At 37.0% G+C, this 17,029-nt stretch overlaps 1 protein-coding gene across 1 annotated transcript; it reads right to left on the reverse strand.

Annotated features, from left to right (window-relative positions):
* Window positions 1-9,698: 9,698 nt before the first annotated feature.
* On the reverse strand, window positions 9,699-11,005 carry LOC103018603 (serine/arginine-rich splicing factor 6). The gene is made up of 2 exons (XM_007164110.2): window positions 10,799-11,005; window positions 9,699-10,741 (listed from the first exon to the last, which is right to left on the reverse strand). Exons 1-2 carry the CDS (start codon window positions 11,003-11,005, stop codon window positions 9,893-9,895), a joined length of 1,056 nt encoding a protein of 351 aa, XP_007164172.2. The 3' UTR covers window positions 9,699-9,892.
* Between the last annotated feature and the right edge of the window lie 6,024 nt (window positions 11,006-17,029).

Genomic DNA, 17,029 nt, shown 5'->3' on the forward strand with positions numbered 1-17,029 from the left:
AAGGTACACACACACACATACACACACAGTAAATTCACTAACAATTTTCTCCCCGTTTTCACTCATAGGCAAGGAGTCGTTTTTCAGATTGTTCCTTCCTGGTAGACAACTCTACTTCTGATTATATTTCTTTTGCTATTTGCCTGTTTTTTCCCCATACTAAATGTCATCTCTGTAATCATCCATCTTATATTTTCAGCCTCTTTACTGATAACTATAGCATATTCTATTTAGCATTGCCAGTATTTCTCACTAAGGTTATTTAACCTTCTATTAGATGGTTACTCTATAGGAGCATTATTCCCTTCAATAGAAAAAAAATAGATTTCAAAATAAACAACTTAGGGACTTCCCTGGTGGTGCAGTAGTTAAGAATCCACCTGCCAATGCAGGGGATACGGGTTTGAGCCCTGGTCCGGGAAGATGCCACATGCCACGGAGCAACTAAGCCCGTGCACCACAACTACTGAGCCTGTGCTCTAGAGCCCTTGAGCCACAACTACTGAGCTCACGTGCCACAACTAGTGAAGCCCGCACGCCTAGAGCCCGTGCTCCACAACAAGAGAAGCCACTGCAATGAGAAGCCTGAGCACCACAATGAAGAGTAGCCCCCGCTCGCCGCAACTAGAGAAAGCCCGTGCACAGCAACGAAGACCCAACGCAGCCAAAAATAAATAAATAAATTAATTAAAAAAATAAAATAAACAACTTATTGAAAGCATCAAGGATAGAAAGAAGGGTGAGATGATGCGAGAATGTGGAAGCCACACAGGAATGGACAGTGTGTTGGAGAGTTGGAAAACCATAGTGATGGAGGCCACTATGATGATGGCAATGCTAGATCACAGAAACTTGAGATGTGGCCCTGGAGATAGCAGGTGGCTGATACCAACTCTCTATGTGACCGTGGGCCAGCCGCAGGATTTCCCTAGCACTGTTCTTCATGTCTAAAACAAAGAGTTCAGTATTCTTGGAGGATATTCGGAGAAGAAACAAAGAAGAAAGGCAGAAAACTTAAGGAGTGTTTAATTATCAGAAGATCAGGAAAAAGAGATAAAATTGAAGATAAAATGGGAAAGTGATTTAAAATTCTAGATTTTATTCTATAAGCAATCGGCAAAAATCACATATAGAAATAAAATTATTGATCATTTAGTCTCCTCCTCCTTCACACACACACACACACACACACACACACACACACACACACACACATCCACACAAGCCAGGATGCAGTTATGGTAGAATTAGTGTATTCTTATCTCCCAGAGTTCTGTAGGGGCTAGAAAAGTGTAGGATGCTTAGACTTGGTCCTCTATAAAATAAAGGGAGACCAAAATATTCCACTGGTAATACTAGCTGTAGTCTAGATACAGAAATAAATAAAGATAATAGGTAGATAGATAGGTATAGATAGATAGATAGATAGATAGATAGATAATTACATAAGAGAAAGTAAGATGGAACCAAAAAATCTAGGATTTGGCCCTTTAGATTTACTTCTGTCTTCTGAGAGAGGAAAGTAATATGGGCTCTGTCCTCTAGTCTTTATTAGAAATTATTCAATTTAGTTTGTATCAGGATAAAAATTGGAAACAGATTCATGGCAAGAGAAATACATCACTTGGGATTCACTTATTGAAATTCACTAGTTCAACTTATGCTAATAAGTAATATAGTGAATGTAGCATAAATGGATGAATTGCCCCAGCTAAATGGAGATAGGGCATTTACTAGAATCTTAGTTCAATATGCCATGAACATAAGTTATTTGTCTAAATATATAATTTCTTTTGGGTTGTTGGTATTAGAGTGGCTTTTTGCTTGTTATTCCTGCACTTGAAAATGCCGCATAAAATCTATATACTTTTAGAACTCTTTTATAAACAAAAAAGAACTTACCTGATTAGATTTTTTAGCTTGAAATTTCACTTTTCAAATTAATTTAATTTTTACAATTATAGCCTTGATTCTCCTTTCTGGTCAGATCTATTTTATTACATAAGAAAGACACAGAGCGTGACAGACAGACACACATGGGACAACAGTTGGGTTAGGAAACAAGCAATGGTGTGAATAATGCCCCAAACTGGATAATTTCAAGGAAAATTCCATTTGGCTCTTGAAGACACAAAATGAGCTGGAGAGAACAGATTTACTTCTATGATTGCTTTATGTTGTACTTGGGCCAATACTGAAATGATTTTATATACCCCGGGCACATACCAACTGCTGGAGGTGAGGAGGGAGCTATAACACACTGGATACAGAGGAAAATTTTTATTTTACATATAATCCACAACATAAAATGCCATTCTTAGAGCTGTGTCTGCATTATGACAAAACAGGTTAACTTCTGCAGTTCAGATGAGTTAAAAAAATTTTTTTTAAAAATCAAGTTGAATTTTTTTATGTAGAATCGATCATTTCAGTCAAAACTGCTAATTTCAAGGCCACAAGCAGATGCAGATAGAGTCAAAGTAAGAGCAAATTATATTGCCAAGTGGCTTATAAACATTGATCATTTTTCCTAACTCTATAAATAAAAATTAAAAAATGAGTTTTACCATATTTGAAATAGCTCCATATAAAGTGACACAAACATAGAAAGATGGGATATTTTTAAAGGTCAGTGTCAAAGGAGAAATGCAGACAAAGAAGGTAAAGAAAAAAGAAAATACATATATTAAGCTACCATCTCTCTAGTATTTATTATGTGCTGAGTATAGTGCTTATCTATAGACACCTTATTATAAGTCTCAAAATGATGCCCAAATGTAGGTATTATTATTGTTATTTTCCCATTGAGAAAGTTGAGACTCGATGAATTTGAGAAATTTATCTTAAACAAGATACAGAAATTTACCTTAAACAAGATACAGATATGTCTGCTTTGAAGACTTGCTTCCCCCATTCCTGTCTTTAAAAAAATAAAAATAAAAAGATAGAAAAGGACAGAATGTAATTTTTTCTCTAGTATAGTGGGGACTCTCCTTATCAAAGACAGCAGTCCAGATCTGAAATGTTACATTCTGAACCCTGAAGCTAAAATTCAGAATGACTCTTAAAATTTAAAAGGGTTCATTTATTTATTTTAAAAGATGTGGGCTGCTAGCATCCTGTAATGCAGAATTTTCTTGGGATTGTTTGATTTATGTGCATTTTAATTGAAAAGAGCAGAGGTTGAGGAGAATCAGAGTCTCCAAGGTCCCCTGGTAGAATAGACCTGGAGTAATATGTAGGTCATATTATCAGTCTGGATCTGGGTTTCCTCCAGAGTAAAATGAGAAATTGGACTCGATGACTTTTAAGATCCTTCCAGCTATAAAACTCAGTAAATGTAAGCATCCTGATTCTTATACTACTCCAACCTATTTATCATTATATTAACATAAATCCTTCTGATGTGCTGGCGATCAATGATCCAGTTCATTGAGAATTGATCAGAACAAATATGTAATAGAGAAAGAGAAGCAACCATTTTACTCTATTGTCACCTGACATGGAGAGGGGCTAAAGATGTATTTATATTATGATTAAAAAGATAAAGGATCTCTATTTTAGTTGGTCCTTGGAGTCTGTTGTTAGACTTTTAGGCTGACTTACTTATTTTGGGGATGTAAGTTTCTTGATTCTCTCTCCTCCATTCGAATTGTACTGATTTTGTCAAGTGCATCAGTGCATCAGAATACTGGGAAAAGAGAAGGACTGATCCAGATCAAAGATACTAAACTCTAAGCCAGAAACTTTAAGGGGGGAGGGGGGGAGTCTTAAACGGAAACACATACTTTACAATTTGCTTCCTTTTCCCTCTCTGTTTCAGTTTCTGTCTTATAGCACTTCTGACAAGGGTATAAAGTCCATGTTTGTCACTTTGGCAGTTTCTAATACCATAACATGCAAATTCCCTGGTACATAAAAGTGAGAAAGGTAAAATCTAGGACATCTGGCATTTTTAGATGGGCTACAATGGTAACTGTTTCTTTTAAGATGTCAAGCTAGTCTATTGAACTTACCTCCTGACTGTAGTGTATTTATCCACCTTTAACCCTCCACTTCGCTTTGCTTTGTAGCTGCAGCCAAGGAATTTGGGAAATGGGTATCCTACATTTTAATTCATTCTTGAAACAATCAGATCATTCTTTATACCTGTGAAAATGTCTTTAATCTAGATCAGGAGTCAGCAAACTTTTTCCATAAGAGGCCAAACGGGAAATATTTTCTTCTTTATAGGCTACACCAACTCTGTAGCAACTACTTAAGTCTGCTGTTGTAGTGTGAAAGCAGCCATAACCAATATGTAAACAATACGTGTGGCTGTGTTCCAACAAAACTTTATTTACCAAAAACAGACGACAGGTCAGATTTGGCAATGGGTTGGTGTTTAATGACCCTGATCTAGATCCTTGTATTTCTGGCCATCCATTCACTTCATATCTTCAAGCACTGAACCATTGTTATATGTTGAACATAAACAGATATGCAATAAGGTTTTGGAAACCTATTACTTCTGTCTGTCTTGTTCTCTTCTTGATTTACAGTGAAATCCTACTCAGCCTCTGAGTCCAGATCATATTTCACCTCCTCTGGGGAATATTTCCAATACCTTCCCCTACCCACTCTCTATTTACATGGCATTTACTTCTTCTTTGTATAGCTATTGCTTCTTAAAAATATTTCACATTGTGTAACATGATGAGATTATATCTCTTTCTTCTTCATCAAATTACAGATTTTTGAGAGAAGGATAAACCAGGGGTACCGGTCCGCGGTCTGTTAGGAACCAGGCGGCAGAGGAGGAGGTGAGTGGCAGGCGAGCGAGAGAAGCTTCACCTGCCGCGCTCCCCATCGCTTGCATTAACGCCTGAACCATCCTCCCCCCACCCCCGCCCCCATCCATGGAAACACTGTCTTCCACGAAACCGGTCCCTGGTGCCGAAAAGGTTGGGGACCGCTGGGATAAATGATAATTCAGCTTTGATCCCTATGGCCAAGGACTGACTTTAGCGTGTAATTAAGTATTCAGTAAGTGCTTGTTCAGCTGTGTGCATTAGGGAGTTTAAGTTTGGTTTTGTTTTCTACTTTATAAGAGAATTTGATCTTTTTGAATTCAAAGAAAACATAATGACAAATATTATGTGCTTATTTATTAAAAATAACATTTAGATAAGATGTGAACTGATACCACAGCCATAGAATATATTTTCTTTTTTAACAAACAGGAAATTTAAATATGTCAATCCATCATATGATCATGGATAAATGACCTTAGTTCCCAGCTCGCCTTGCAGCCAGGTGCTGCCATGTGACTCATTTCTGGCCAATAATATATGTATGAAAAATGTTGTGTGGAACTTCTGGGGTGACTTCTTAATCTTTATTAAGGTTCTCACAACTAGGCCTGACCTAGTTGTGAGAAGCACCTCTCTTGATTTCCTATCTCTCACTACCTTTCTTTCTTTTTGGAACATAGAGATCATGAGTTCCAAGTAGGTATTTTGGAGCAGAAATATCGAAAGTACCTGGGTGACATGCTGGTACTTCTATACCTCTTATGGCTTGTCTTCCTCCAAGATTCTTTTATGTACCACTGGTATTTTTGGTCTCTATTACAGAAGCCTGTCTGATAATATCTAACTGATATAGTGCTATATATTCCATTTAACAGTAAGTGATTTCAACATATTCTAAACCTCATGCCAATGTTTCTTTGCCAAATATAGAAACAAAAGAGGACCTCTCCCCCTCATGACTGATAAAGAACATAAAGATTTAAAAAGAGAGAACTCTCCTTGAAATGATAAAGAAGATAAACTTCAGGACTTTCCAAAATGACAGTCAGTAACTTTTTATAAAATATAATATTAAGGTTTATTTTAATCTAAATGAGATGTAAAATGTGAACATAGTACTTTCACATCTCTCTCATAAAACTATTTCCCATTTCAGGCAAAAATTTAGGTATTTGCCATGGCAGGAGAGCAACATATATGTAGACTGTATAAAACCATTTAGGTATAAGCTTGTTTGACTCCTGGTTCTTTATTTGGCAAGATATGTGACTGTTGGTGCTTTTGTGCCTCCAAGTCTTTTTCAGAAGGATGATCATGATGAGGAGAAAAGGGTACCCACTTTAGAAAGCAATGTAGATAAGTGATTTTTAAAGTTAAATACATAATCTCACTAAAAAGGAGTCCTATATTTCTCATCTCTGTTTCTTTAACTGTGTCAAACACTCACTGTCCCTTTAGAGCAATATTCCCTTTTAAAGCAAGAAGAGAAAACATAAACTTGACTTGGAGATTAAGCAATATGCCAGCTGCCTAATTACCTGCAGGCACTTGCAGACCATTCCAGAATATCATTCTGTCTGGAAAGGTCTCCTCCTAACAACGTTTATATTTCTTATGAACACTGTGCTTAGGTCCCAATACCTGTTAAATTACAGAAAACTGAGTCTCAGTTCCATCTCTAAAATAAAGGGCATGGAAAATATGATCTCTCAGGTCTTTTCTTGTTATAATTTTCTATGATTTTATGATTCTCTGGAGATTCGTTCACCAGGAATTGTTGGGAGAGATGATGAAAGAAGAAAGAATAGTGCAGAGGAGAATGCTGGTACATTTAAAGTGGAGGGAGAGCCAAGTTCTCAGTTCACTGATACATTGAGAAAAAGCTTATAATCCATCATATTACTTTATGGTTACCAGCTCTCCAATAATGGAAGGAAATCTGCAACTGAATATGAGAATGTGTTGTGGGTCACATTTTGAACTTCAAACTTACTAATGCAATTTTTGTGGACATTTCTTGAAGCTGTGGGAAGGACATAAAAGGGAAGATATTCACTCTCTGCACCTATGTAGTTTCATTCTTGGTATGAGCAATGATGGGTGTGACCTTGGAGGTAGGACAGGGGGAAGGGCACTGGAGGCAGCAGCTGGTAGAGCTGCAAGAGAGCCTTCTGACAGCTCTCTGTTGCTGGTAGAGTCCCAGTTATATGTTCCCGCCACAAAGCATACATTTATCAGCCCAAGTCAAGAATGTAAATTACCCACTTCTCACTTTTCATAAATTGCACAGAATACAATTCTGATTCTTAGGTATGTAATCTTGTAAAGTTTCAAACGTATTACAGGGAAAACTCCGAACAAACCTACAACTGTTAGATGGCTATATCTAAATTTTCACCACGAGCAGCTTTGTGTATCTTTTTTTTCCCTCAGTGAACATTTTATTGAAGCAATAAAGCACAAAGCAGGTTAACAAAGTGGGAGAAAGAAGATACCAAGAGAAAAGATGGTAACAACACAGGAGTGGAACGTTAAGTCACAGGAGCAGGAAGGACTCAAAGTGGCCATAAAGGCACTACGGCATGTTAACACACTACCACGTAAAAGAAAGGGGGATCCAGTTATCATTCACTTCTGTTTTGCTCTCCACCAGCTTAATACTCCATCTAGCCATAGATGAACATGTGGCAAGTTGTAGAGACTCAGATTCTACTTAAACGTTAGCAAGGAACTAAACATTTTGTTGGTCAAGTGGGCCAGTGTTATAAGTACAGTGGTTTAGCACATCCAATGATGTAGGTCCACAGGTGTGGGGTAGGAACCAGAATTTTAATAAGTTGGCCTTTGCTGCTAAATTCTTATGGGTGCAGACATTTACCTATACAATTACCCACGGTGGTGCGGGGGGGGTGGTGGGAGGGGCAGCTAACAATGCAAACAAACCTGCCTATTACCATGTGATGGAATACAAACACAAGAAAGCCCAGCTGAAGTATGCTCCATACTTTTCGAAAGCCTAATTTCACATTGTAGTATTCCCCTCCTTCATTTTAAAAGGCTGTGGTTTTAAAAGCTTTTGTTCTTTCCCTGAAAACAAGAGAACTTTGGTCAAAGTCAATTCTTAAAATTAACTTGTCCTTAAACATAGTTTGAAAGGCAGTGGAGGCTTGCTTCCTCATTTAAGAGTCCTAACTTTTGTTCTTTCAAACAGGCAAAACAATGAACTATAATTACAGATACCAGTTTCTTCTCTCAAAATCTGAAGTTTATATTGAAAATAAAAAACCAAACAAACCATATTTCTTATGAACATCTAAAAAAATATCAAAAGCATTAAAGAAAATAAGGTCTTGGAAGAAGCATCAACCTTTTGGGGCACTATGTCCCTAAGATTAGGCTCTAAGATTTCATAACAGGAAGCCCAGAAATTATTAGAACAAGTCTTTTTACATGAGCAAACACTCCCAGTTACAGTGTCATTTTGGCATCTAGATCTTTGACTCAACCTTTTTCACGTAGTCTCAATTATATTAGGCTTGCCTTCTGGATTATCTGAACCTACAAACCAACTCTAGATTATGATGCTTTCTAGGCACACCTGCAGCACAATGAGTGGTACCCACTACACCCTGACACTACCCAGCCCTTAACACCTTATATAGAGTGACAGCTCCCAGGAAGATGTTAAAGCTGATCCGTATAACCTACATCTTGATTTCAGACTAAGATTAATGAGTGCTTTTAATGAAATTACCTTATTTAAAGAATCTGGAGAAAGAGATACATATAAGGTAATTCATTTCTCAAACTGCAATCTCAATTAACTAGGCTTAACGGATGTATGGACTAATTGGGAACCCAGTAACTCCTACAGATTTGCAGCATTATAAAATTTGGTTTCCACAGTATTCATTACCCTTCATGATGAAGTACAAAAGTTTAGGGTTAACCCGTTTAAATTTTTTCCAAGCCAACCACATAAAGTTTTACAAGGATGATCTAACCAATTATCACAGAACCCCACTAACTAAAGGGGACTGATTGTTAGGTGGACTTTTACTTTAATCAGTAACTGATTTATCAAGCGATCTGTTTTAAGTGCCTGTTAAGGATCTTTCAGTAGAAAATGCAATATTTGCTTTTCCATTTTGAATAACACACCAAATTTCTGATCAAAGAAAAGTTACTTCCATTTTTACATAACAAGCATTAAAGACTACGGGATCTTACTCTAACAAAACACTAATTAAAACGACCACTTCCAGAAAGTGGGATTACCAGGCTAGATAAGATCCCAAGTAATAGGAACTATTTTTTGAAGAGTTCAATCAATTTAAGTTTGAAAAAGGTTTCATTATTTTAAAAATCTATTAATTTAGGCAAAATTGTATAACAGATCGAATATAAAGTCTTTTATTTTTAACTTAACCTGTTTAAGGGGCCAATAAGACTTTGGCAAATTTGAATAACAGGACAAAATAATGTTATCCAAATTGAATAATTTATTGCTGGTCTGAGACTTGCCTTGCTTTACACTTAAGTAGAATTTACATTATTTCCACAGATAGCAGATAATCAATATTTAAAGGAATTTAAGAGTGACCTATTCAATAAGGCAGTCATCTTGGTAGCAAACTATTATTGAAATCTTACAGAACTCAAGCTTTATAAAAAGCCAACATAATTGGAAATTGGGTTCTCCCTCTAAAGCCCTAAGTGTTCAAAGCTTGAAACGGTTAACTTAAAATTAAGCAAATATAACAATGACAGAAACCCCTGCAGCAGATCCTGCTGAAATACTTAAAAAAAAAAACACCAAAAAACAAAATGAGCTTAATCTTTACAAAAGTTATTTTAGCTCAAAAGCGATAAAATCAAAGTTATCTTAACTCTACAAAGGGAGAGGATCTTTGACTTCATGCCATTTCTTTAGAACCTCATCTTTTTCATCAAATTTGGCTACAAATCCAATTTTTGTATGCCCCTTTTTCTGGGAGATTCTTCTTGCAGAAGAGGCCAAGTACAAACGTGGAAGAGTAACTGCCTAAGCAAGTAGGAAAGTGTTCCGTAATAGTGTGCAAAGAATGTATAGTTCTGGGTTAATCTCTGGAACTCGATCTGGATCGTGACCTTGACTTTGAATGAGATCTAGAACGGGATCTTGTAGCACTTTTTGGTGGAGGGGATACAGAACGGGCCTTTGAGGGTGGAGCAGGTAGGGGTGAATTGGAACGAGACTGGCTCCTTGATCTAGATTTTGACTTTATATCACCTTTCCCATTTTCTTTGGGGGAACGAGATGGAGAACGAGACCTGCTTTGAGATTTCTCATATTCATCCTTCAGTCTGCTCCGAAAGCGCGAACGGGAGCCTCTATCAGACTTAGGTTTAGATTTGCTTTTTGATCTAGATTTCCTGCCTTTTGAACGAGAACGTGATCGACCTTTGCTCCGAGACCTGGATCGGGAGCGACTTTTTGAGATACTTCGAGATCTACTGCGGCTGCTCCTACGACTCCTACTTCGTGACCTTCTTCTAGACCGTGACCTTGATCTGCTTCCAGAATAAGACCGCCTGTGGCTTGTTCGTGGTTTATCTTCCATTAGTCTAATACTTCTCCCATTGATTTCCGTACCGTCCAGCTTATCCAAAGCATGCTTCATGTCCAAGTAGGAGCGAAACTCACTGACACCTTCATTTGTGCGTTCTTTGTGAGCATCTACATAGATTACTTCACCTGCTCGTCTCTTGAAATCCTTTAAATCTCGCCAACTGCAACGACTAGAAAGATGTTCTACAATAAGCCTGAATTCTGCGCCTACAGGTGGTCCAGATTCGCCTCTGCCAAAGGTTCTCTGACTGCCGTATCCACCTCCACCACTGTGGCTTCCACAGCTGTAGCCATCACGCTCGTGGCGCGGGCCCCGGGCGTGCGCCACGATCACGCGCTCCACGACCACGTGCGCCACGATCACGCGCTCCACGATCACGCGCTGCACGATCACGCGCTCCACGATCACGCGCTCGCCGCAGAGCTCCCTGCCGTTCAGCCCGTACACGGCGTCGCCGTCATCGCGGGAGTCCTCGAACTCCATGAAGCCGTACCCCTTTTTAAGGTCTATTTCGAGAAGGCGGCCATAGCCACTGAAAAAGCGCTGGATGTCCTTCTCCCAGATGTTGTAGCTCAGGCGTCCTATGTGGACGCGTGGCATGTCCGTGGCGGGCGAGGGGCCCGAGGGCCGGCTGTCGAACGGCGGACCGCAGAGACAGAAGCCGCGGGGCGGGGGCGGGGACGGCGAGAGCCCGGACAGGCACCTCCCACCGCAGCGGCGTCCGGGTCCAGCCACACGATCAGCTTTATGTATTTTTGGCTTTTCACTTTCTTCATTGCCTTGTGGCTCTCAGCACCGCACACCGTCGGTCAATTTAAAACCTGTACGTGAATCTGAGAGGAAACTGGACATAAATGAATAATCAAGAAACTGCACGTGTTCCTTTGGAGACATTTTAGTTTTTCTGCAAGTGACAGTTGGAATTGTGTTCATTGCAAAAGAGAAGGGAATGCATGTTTGACGGAGAGGAGTTACCTGTTCACTTGTTAACTTTTCGTAGAGTTCAACCATATTAAGGAAAAAACTTATTTCTTACTCACTGTATTCCTAACACATAACATAGTATCTGACACAGAATAGGTACGTAATAAATATTTTTAGCGGTTTTTAAGTAAAGGAGCAAAAAAAAGCTTAGGTTTTATGTGAAAAGATATACAAGAGAGATCAAAAACAATGTGTGCATATTTGGTTGGATAAGCTTAAAATCCCCAGTATCCAGCTTTGTTTTGAAAAAAAAAAAAAAGAAATAGTCCAGGTTTTGTTTGTTTGTTTTTGTTTGTTGATTGGAAACAAAGGTAATATATTTAGGAGTGAAATAATAAACACACCAATTTCTTAAAGTCAAAATAGCCCCAAGAATATGGAAACAAATCAAGTGGACTTAAAGCATCATTTTTTCCCTTTCATCTGAACACTTTGTTGAATTGCAGAGAAATAGAAAGTCACAGAGGGGGAAGGTCGGAAGGTATGAAGAAACCAAATTTTAAACTGAGTTAAAAGAAGAACTATAATTAGCCACAAATTAAGGAAAACTACTGACTTGAACACCCCAGATTAGAAATAGTTGACATCAAAGGACGTAGATCATCTAGTAAGAGTGTTTATTTTCAAACAGAAGGTCAGGGAGAGAGGAATAGCATAAGGGAAGAGCAATTTTGAAATAAGGTAGAAATGAACAACCATGAGAAGAGAGAGAAAAGGTCGAATTTAGGTGCTTTCATCCGTATCACTGTCTTAGGAAATAAAAGCAAAATAATAACACCACCTCTGACTTGTGTGTATGTCTGAGACTGAGGGCTGATCTGTGCTGTCATTAGTCAGCTGTTGCTATGGAAAACCACTGAGGAAAAGAGAAAAAAGAAAGGTTAATAGTGCGTCCCAATATCCATCTGCCCCCTGGGTTTTCTCGGTAATAAGCAAAAACGAATTTTAAAATATTCCCTTCGTGAAGGAGAATAGAGTCCATATGTCAATCTGATGGTAAAGAAACTGAGTTGGAGGTAAGATTTCAAGGAAAGTTGACACTCAGAAGAACTTTATGGAGGGTTACAGAAAAAGAAAAAAGACTTAGAAGAATAAAATGACTTTCCAAAGGCATCAACAAAAATCATCTATGATTTTTCAATAATAGAGATTAAAAGGCCAATGATAGCATCTCTTCAACAGTGTATTTATTTAATATCTTAATTTCTAACATTGTACAAATAACATTTTCCAAATGAATATTTGTGGGGATAATGAGGAGCATCTTGACACACTAATGAAACGCAATTACTAGGCTTTTCTGCAGACCCAGCTGAATGAAGAACGATTCTTAGTTGCTCTGTGAATTTTACCAGTTTATTCTCAGTCTGGGATTGCATCTTATGCAAAGCTGAAGGTTGAGGAGGAGAGGAGAGGTTCAGGTGAGCCCAAGGCTACAGGGGAGAGTCTTAACTGTGACTGAGTGCCTGTAAAACTTGGCCCCAACCTGATCAAACTTCTAGACGTAACTCCCAGTTTACAGAAAATACAGGAAATAGAGAAACATGTTAGATGATACCATGAAGATGGAATGATCAGACTCTAGAGTGTGGGGAATAACAGGACAAAGGACACAATTTTGTCAACAAATAAATTGAAATTAAAAGAAAAAGAGAGAAAAGAAAACTAATAAACTAAAAGAGACTGTGACATACCAAAAAAATGCAATGAGAAAAGCGTCTTAGATACTAATTCAAATAAATCAATTCTAATCAAACATTTATGAGACATCTGGTGAAATTTGAACACTAAGTATTTGATTACCTTAAGACATGATTGTTAATATTTTTAGGACTGTTAATGATATTATGCTTCAAAAAGTTTTTACATTTTTAAGGATGGAATGATATGATGTCTGGGAATTGTTTCAACATTACCTGAGGTGGAGCTAAAGTGGGTAGGATTACAGATGAAATAATATTGGCGCAGTTTGATAGTTGTTTAAGCTGGGTAATGGGAACATGGAGTTTATTACACTAACCTCTCTCTTTTTTTTTTTTTTTTGACATTTTTCAAATTAAAAAAATGAAAAACTCAGAGCTATAAAGATGAAATTAAATAACAAAGCAATTCACTCCATGACATAAAATTATATTAAAATACTTGATCCATTTTTAATTTTTCTAGCTTTCCCATTTTAAATTATGCAAAATAACTTGACCATTTGTTACTTCATTTTAAGGAAGGCAAAGTTTGAGAATGGAAAGCTGGCGAGTTGTGCAATCAGAGTTCAAAGAGAAGTTAAAATCATGGAGTTTGCCTTCCCACCATCTGTTTTAAATTTCTATTAATATAAAATTCATATTTCTTATCATGGCTTAGAAGGAGTTCTGATCTACCTCTAGTTACTGCACAAATTGCCAGAAAAATTGATCTTCCCTGATCATCCTTTCTAACTCCTTTGTCAGGCTTTATTTTTCCTCCTAGCACTTATCCCTAAATTAAATTATGTGTGTGTATTTCTGTTCATTGGTTTCCTTATTCTCTCTCTAGAATGTAACATTCGTGATGACAGTATTTTGCTTTGTTCATGACTGTAACCCTAGCATTTAGAACAAGGGTTAGCCAGTATTAGGCACTGAATAATTACTTGCTGAAAATGAATTCTGAAATCCAAACACGTGTATTTATGACAGAGTTACCTGGGCTTTGTTAGAATTATTTCTGTGATAGGGAGCTCACAACTTCATGGAGCGTGCATTCCATTGCTGGACAGCAGCCATTGTTGGAAAGTGCTGCCTCCTATATTAGGCTGAATGTTTCTTCTACTTTTCACTCATTGCTCTTAATTCTTCCTTCAGGTGCTATATGAACATTGCTACCATCTGTATTGAATAAGGATGAGCTCCTTTCCTCAGTGAACGTTTGGCCAAAGGTGTCCTCTTGCTTGGAGTGCATACTAGTGTTTATTTGGGACCCATAAACGGTTATCATCCAATGTCAAGCTGCCATTCTGGAGTGCTGCCAGAACCAGGTCTGGTGTCCATTGAATCTCTTTCTCTCTCTCTCTCTCCCTCTCTCTCTGGTTCCACTGCATCAAGGGTGGGTAAAATTTTTCTGCAAACCCTTGAAACAGAAGGGGTATGATTGAATCTCATTTCCCAGAGAGTAGAGGTCTCCACCCTTGAAAGTCAGATGTTTAACAGAAGGAGCCCTAAGATGACACCACTTTGGCCCAACTTCTTTTTTTTTGAGAAAAGCTACCCTTACTACAAAGGCAACTTCCCTTCTAAGGATAAAACGGTGACTTTCTGATACCAATCTCATTAGGGACAGAAATAAAACAAAACAAAAACCCGGTTCACCATATGGACTTCGTATATGACTTCAATATGGGCCTTAACAGAAAAACTATAGCTTGTTCATATATACATCGCCTTATATCCACTCTATAAAATAAAAGGGCCATTTGTCTCCATGGATGAAGAATCCAGACAGGACTAAGGAGACTGGGATTAGAAATATGCCACTAACTTACTATGTTAGTAAAATCAGAGCAACGTAATAAACAGGAATTCCTAGAGGGTTCATATCAACAACACATTTTAGAAAAAAAATATTGACATGTTTGCTTTCTAATACATTGTCAGAATATTTGGAACTTTCCAGAATGTGTGGAGGAATGATATCTCATCAAGTTTTCTGAGTGGTGGAAGGATAGATTTGCTTTGCCAACTTGTTACGTAAGAAAAACATATGTCAACCCAAGGGTACTCTGAGTTTACTGCATTTGTACTAAAATAAATAGATGAATGATTATTTGAATATTTCTAAAGCATAGATATACATGTTTCACCTGCCTAGCTGATGTTTCTAAAAAGAAATTTCCTAACAGTTTTTTTTTATGAATAAAGCAGACAGATTTTCATTGCCACACGAATGAGAAAGAAAGAAACAAAAAATAGAATTCTGAAGAGCTCCAAATTGTTTCAGGAAATATATTCAATTTATTTTTTCATAATATTGATACTTCAAAATAGATACACAATCTCTATTTTACAAATAAGGAAACCTCAATTAAGAAATGCAACCTGCCAATGGTCTCATAAATAATTAATGGTAAATTTAGGTTTGAACCTATGTCTAATTAGTTCCATTATAATATGTTGCCACATTAGTGCATTTAGGGGATATTAAAGATGAGCATTTTAGGGATAATACATTCATGGTTTTAAGAGAATCCAAAGTAACTAAAATTAACAGTGACATATTTGTGTGTGAGCATATGTATCTTCCTTTTATGAACTGAAATCCACACAGTAGTTTAAATCTGTAGGAACTTTAGCTCTCTACTATGACTAGGTAATAACACGACTTTTCTATTTCTGATGTCATCCTTCACTCTAGATAAGTGAAACACACACGTGCATGAAGAAAAAGACATCCCAGGGGGTGTTCATTACGCAACCTTTTGTAAATTGTTCTTTATGGAATGTTGTATGCTACTGAAGGATTGAAACATATATGTGGTCACAACTTTGAATTCCTATTAAGAAGAAAGATTAGAGAGGTCCTCTTCTAAAACTAAGAGGGCTCTGGAGAAGGATGGTAAAGTGACGTACTCTAGACACAGACTAGAATTCTGTTTCCTCCACATACCAGGTATGTGACATTGGTGAGTAAATACACTAAGTAACCATTTCTCAGTTTGTAAAATATGGATAATAATAGTGCATGTCTCATAGGGTAATTATAAGGATTACATAAATTGATGTAAGCAAAACACTGAAAATAGTGCCTGGCATGTATTAAACACTACTTAAATGTTAGTTGCTATTATTACTATTATGCTCTTTTACGGCTGGATGCAAAGAAGAGTTTATTCTAATAGAATGAAGAGACTCTCTGTAAAGGGAACTTCTGTCTTCAAGTTTCTGCAAGTGTTAAATTTAACATATTCTGTCTCCAAACACTAGACTCTTCTTTGAAAATCATCAGGTAACACATTTATTTTATTAGTAATTTTTTATAAAATACTCAAAAAAGCTATCTCGTAAAGCATCAAGAGTTATATGGCTAGGGTAATATTTTAAACTTAAAAAATTTAATTTAATTTTATAAGTAAACTCACACTGATTGTGTTATTTGTATTTAGATTTCCCAGACATCTAAAAAGTATTATCTTCACGGAACTTAAAACAGGATTCTGTTTCCATGAAATAATTCTCTCTTCTGATGTAAAACACTTAAGTCTACTTAATTTATGCACTTTACACAATTTTTATTTATGTTTATTTGTAATTATTTGCTAATTTATTAAATAGGAAATGTCATGTGAACATATAATCCAAGATTTAGTCCAAAGCAAAGAATCCACACTATTATTTTTTTAAATTAATATTTGCTTGACATCAAAGAGTCAAATTGAAAATTCATATACTTTAAAGATGTTTGCAAACCTTAATATCATGACTTTTATTATAATGTTTCTGACTAATATTACCAAAAATTAAAATAGATATCCAATTCCTTACTTTCAGGTAATATTGTAAACTACCACCACATTCAGTTTTACATCAATTCCTCATTCAATCATTCATTCACTCACTTGTTCATTAATCACTGATCAAACCTTCTCAAACAGCAAGGAGTGTTCCAAAT

Source organism: Balaenoptera acutorostrata, chromosome 4 (genome assembly GCF_949987535.1).
Source record: "Balaenoptera acutorostrata chromosome 4, mBalAcu1.1, whole genome shotgun sequence".
NCBI classification, from domain to species: Eukaryota; Metazoa; Chordata; class Mammalia; order Artiodactyla; family Balaenopteridae; genus Balaenoptera; species Balaenoptera acutorostrata.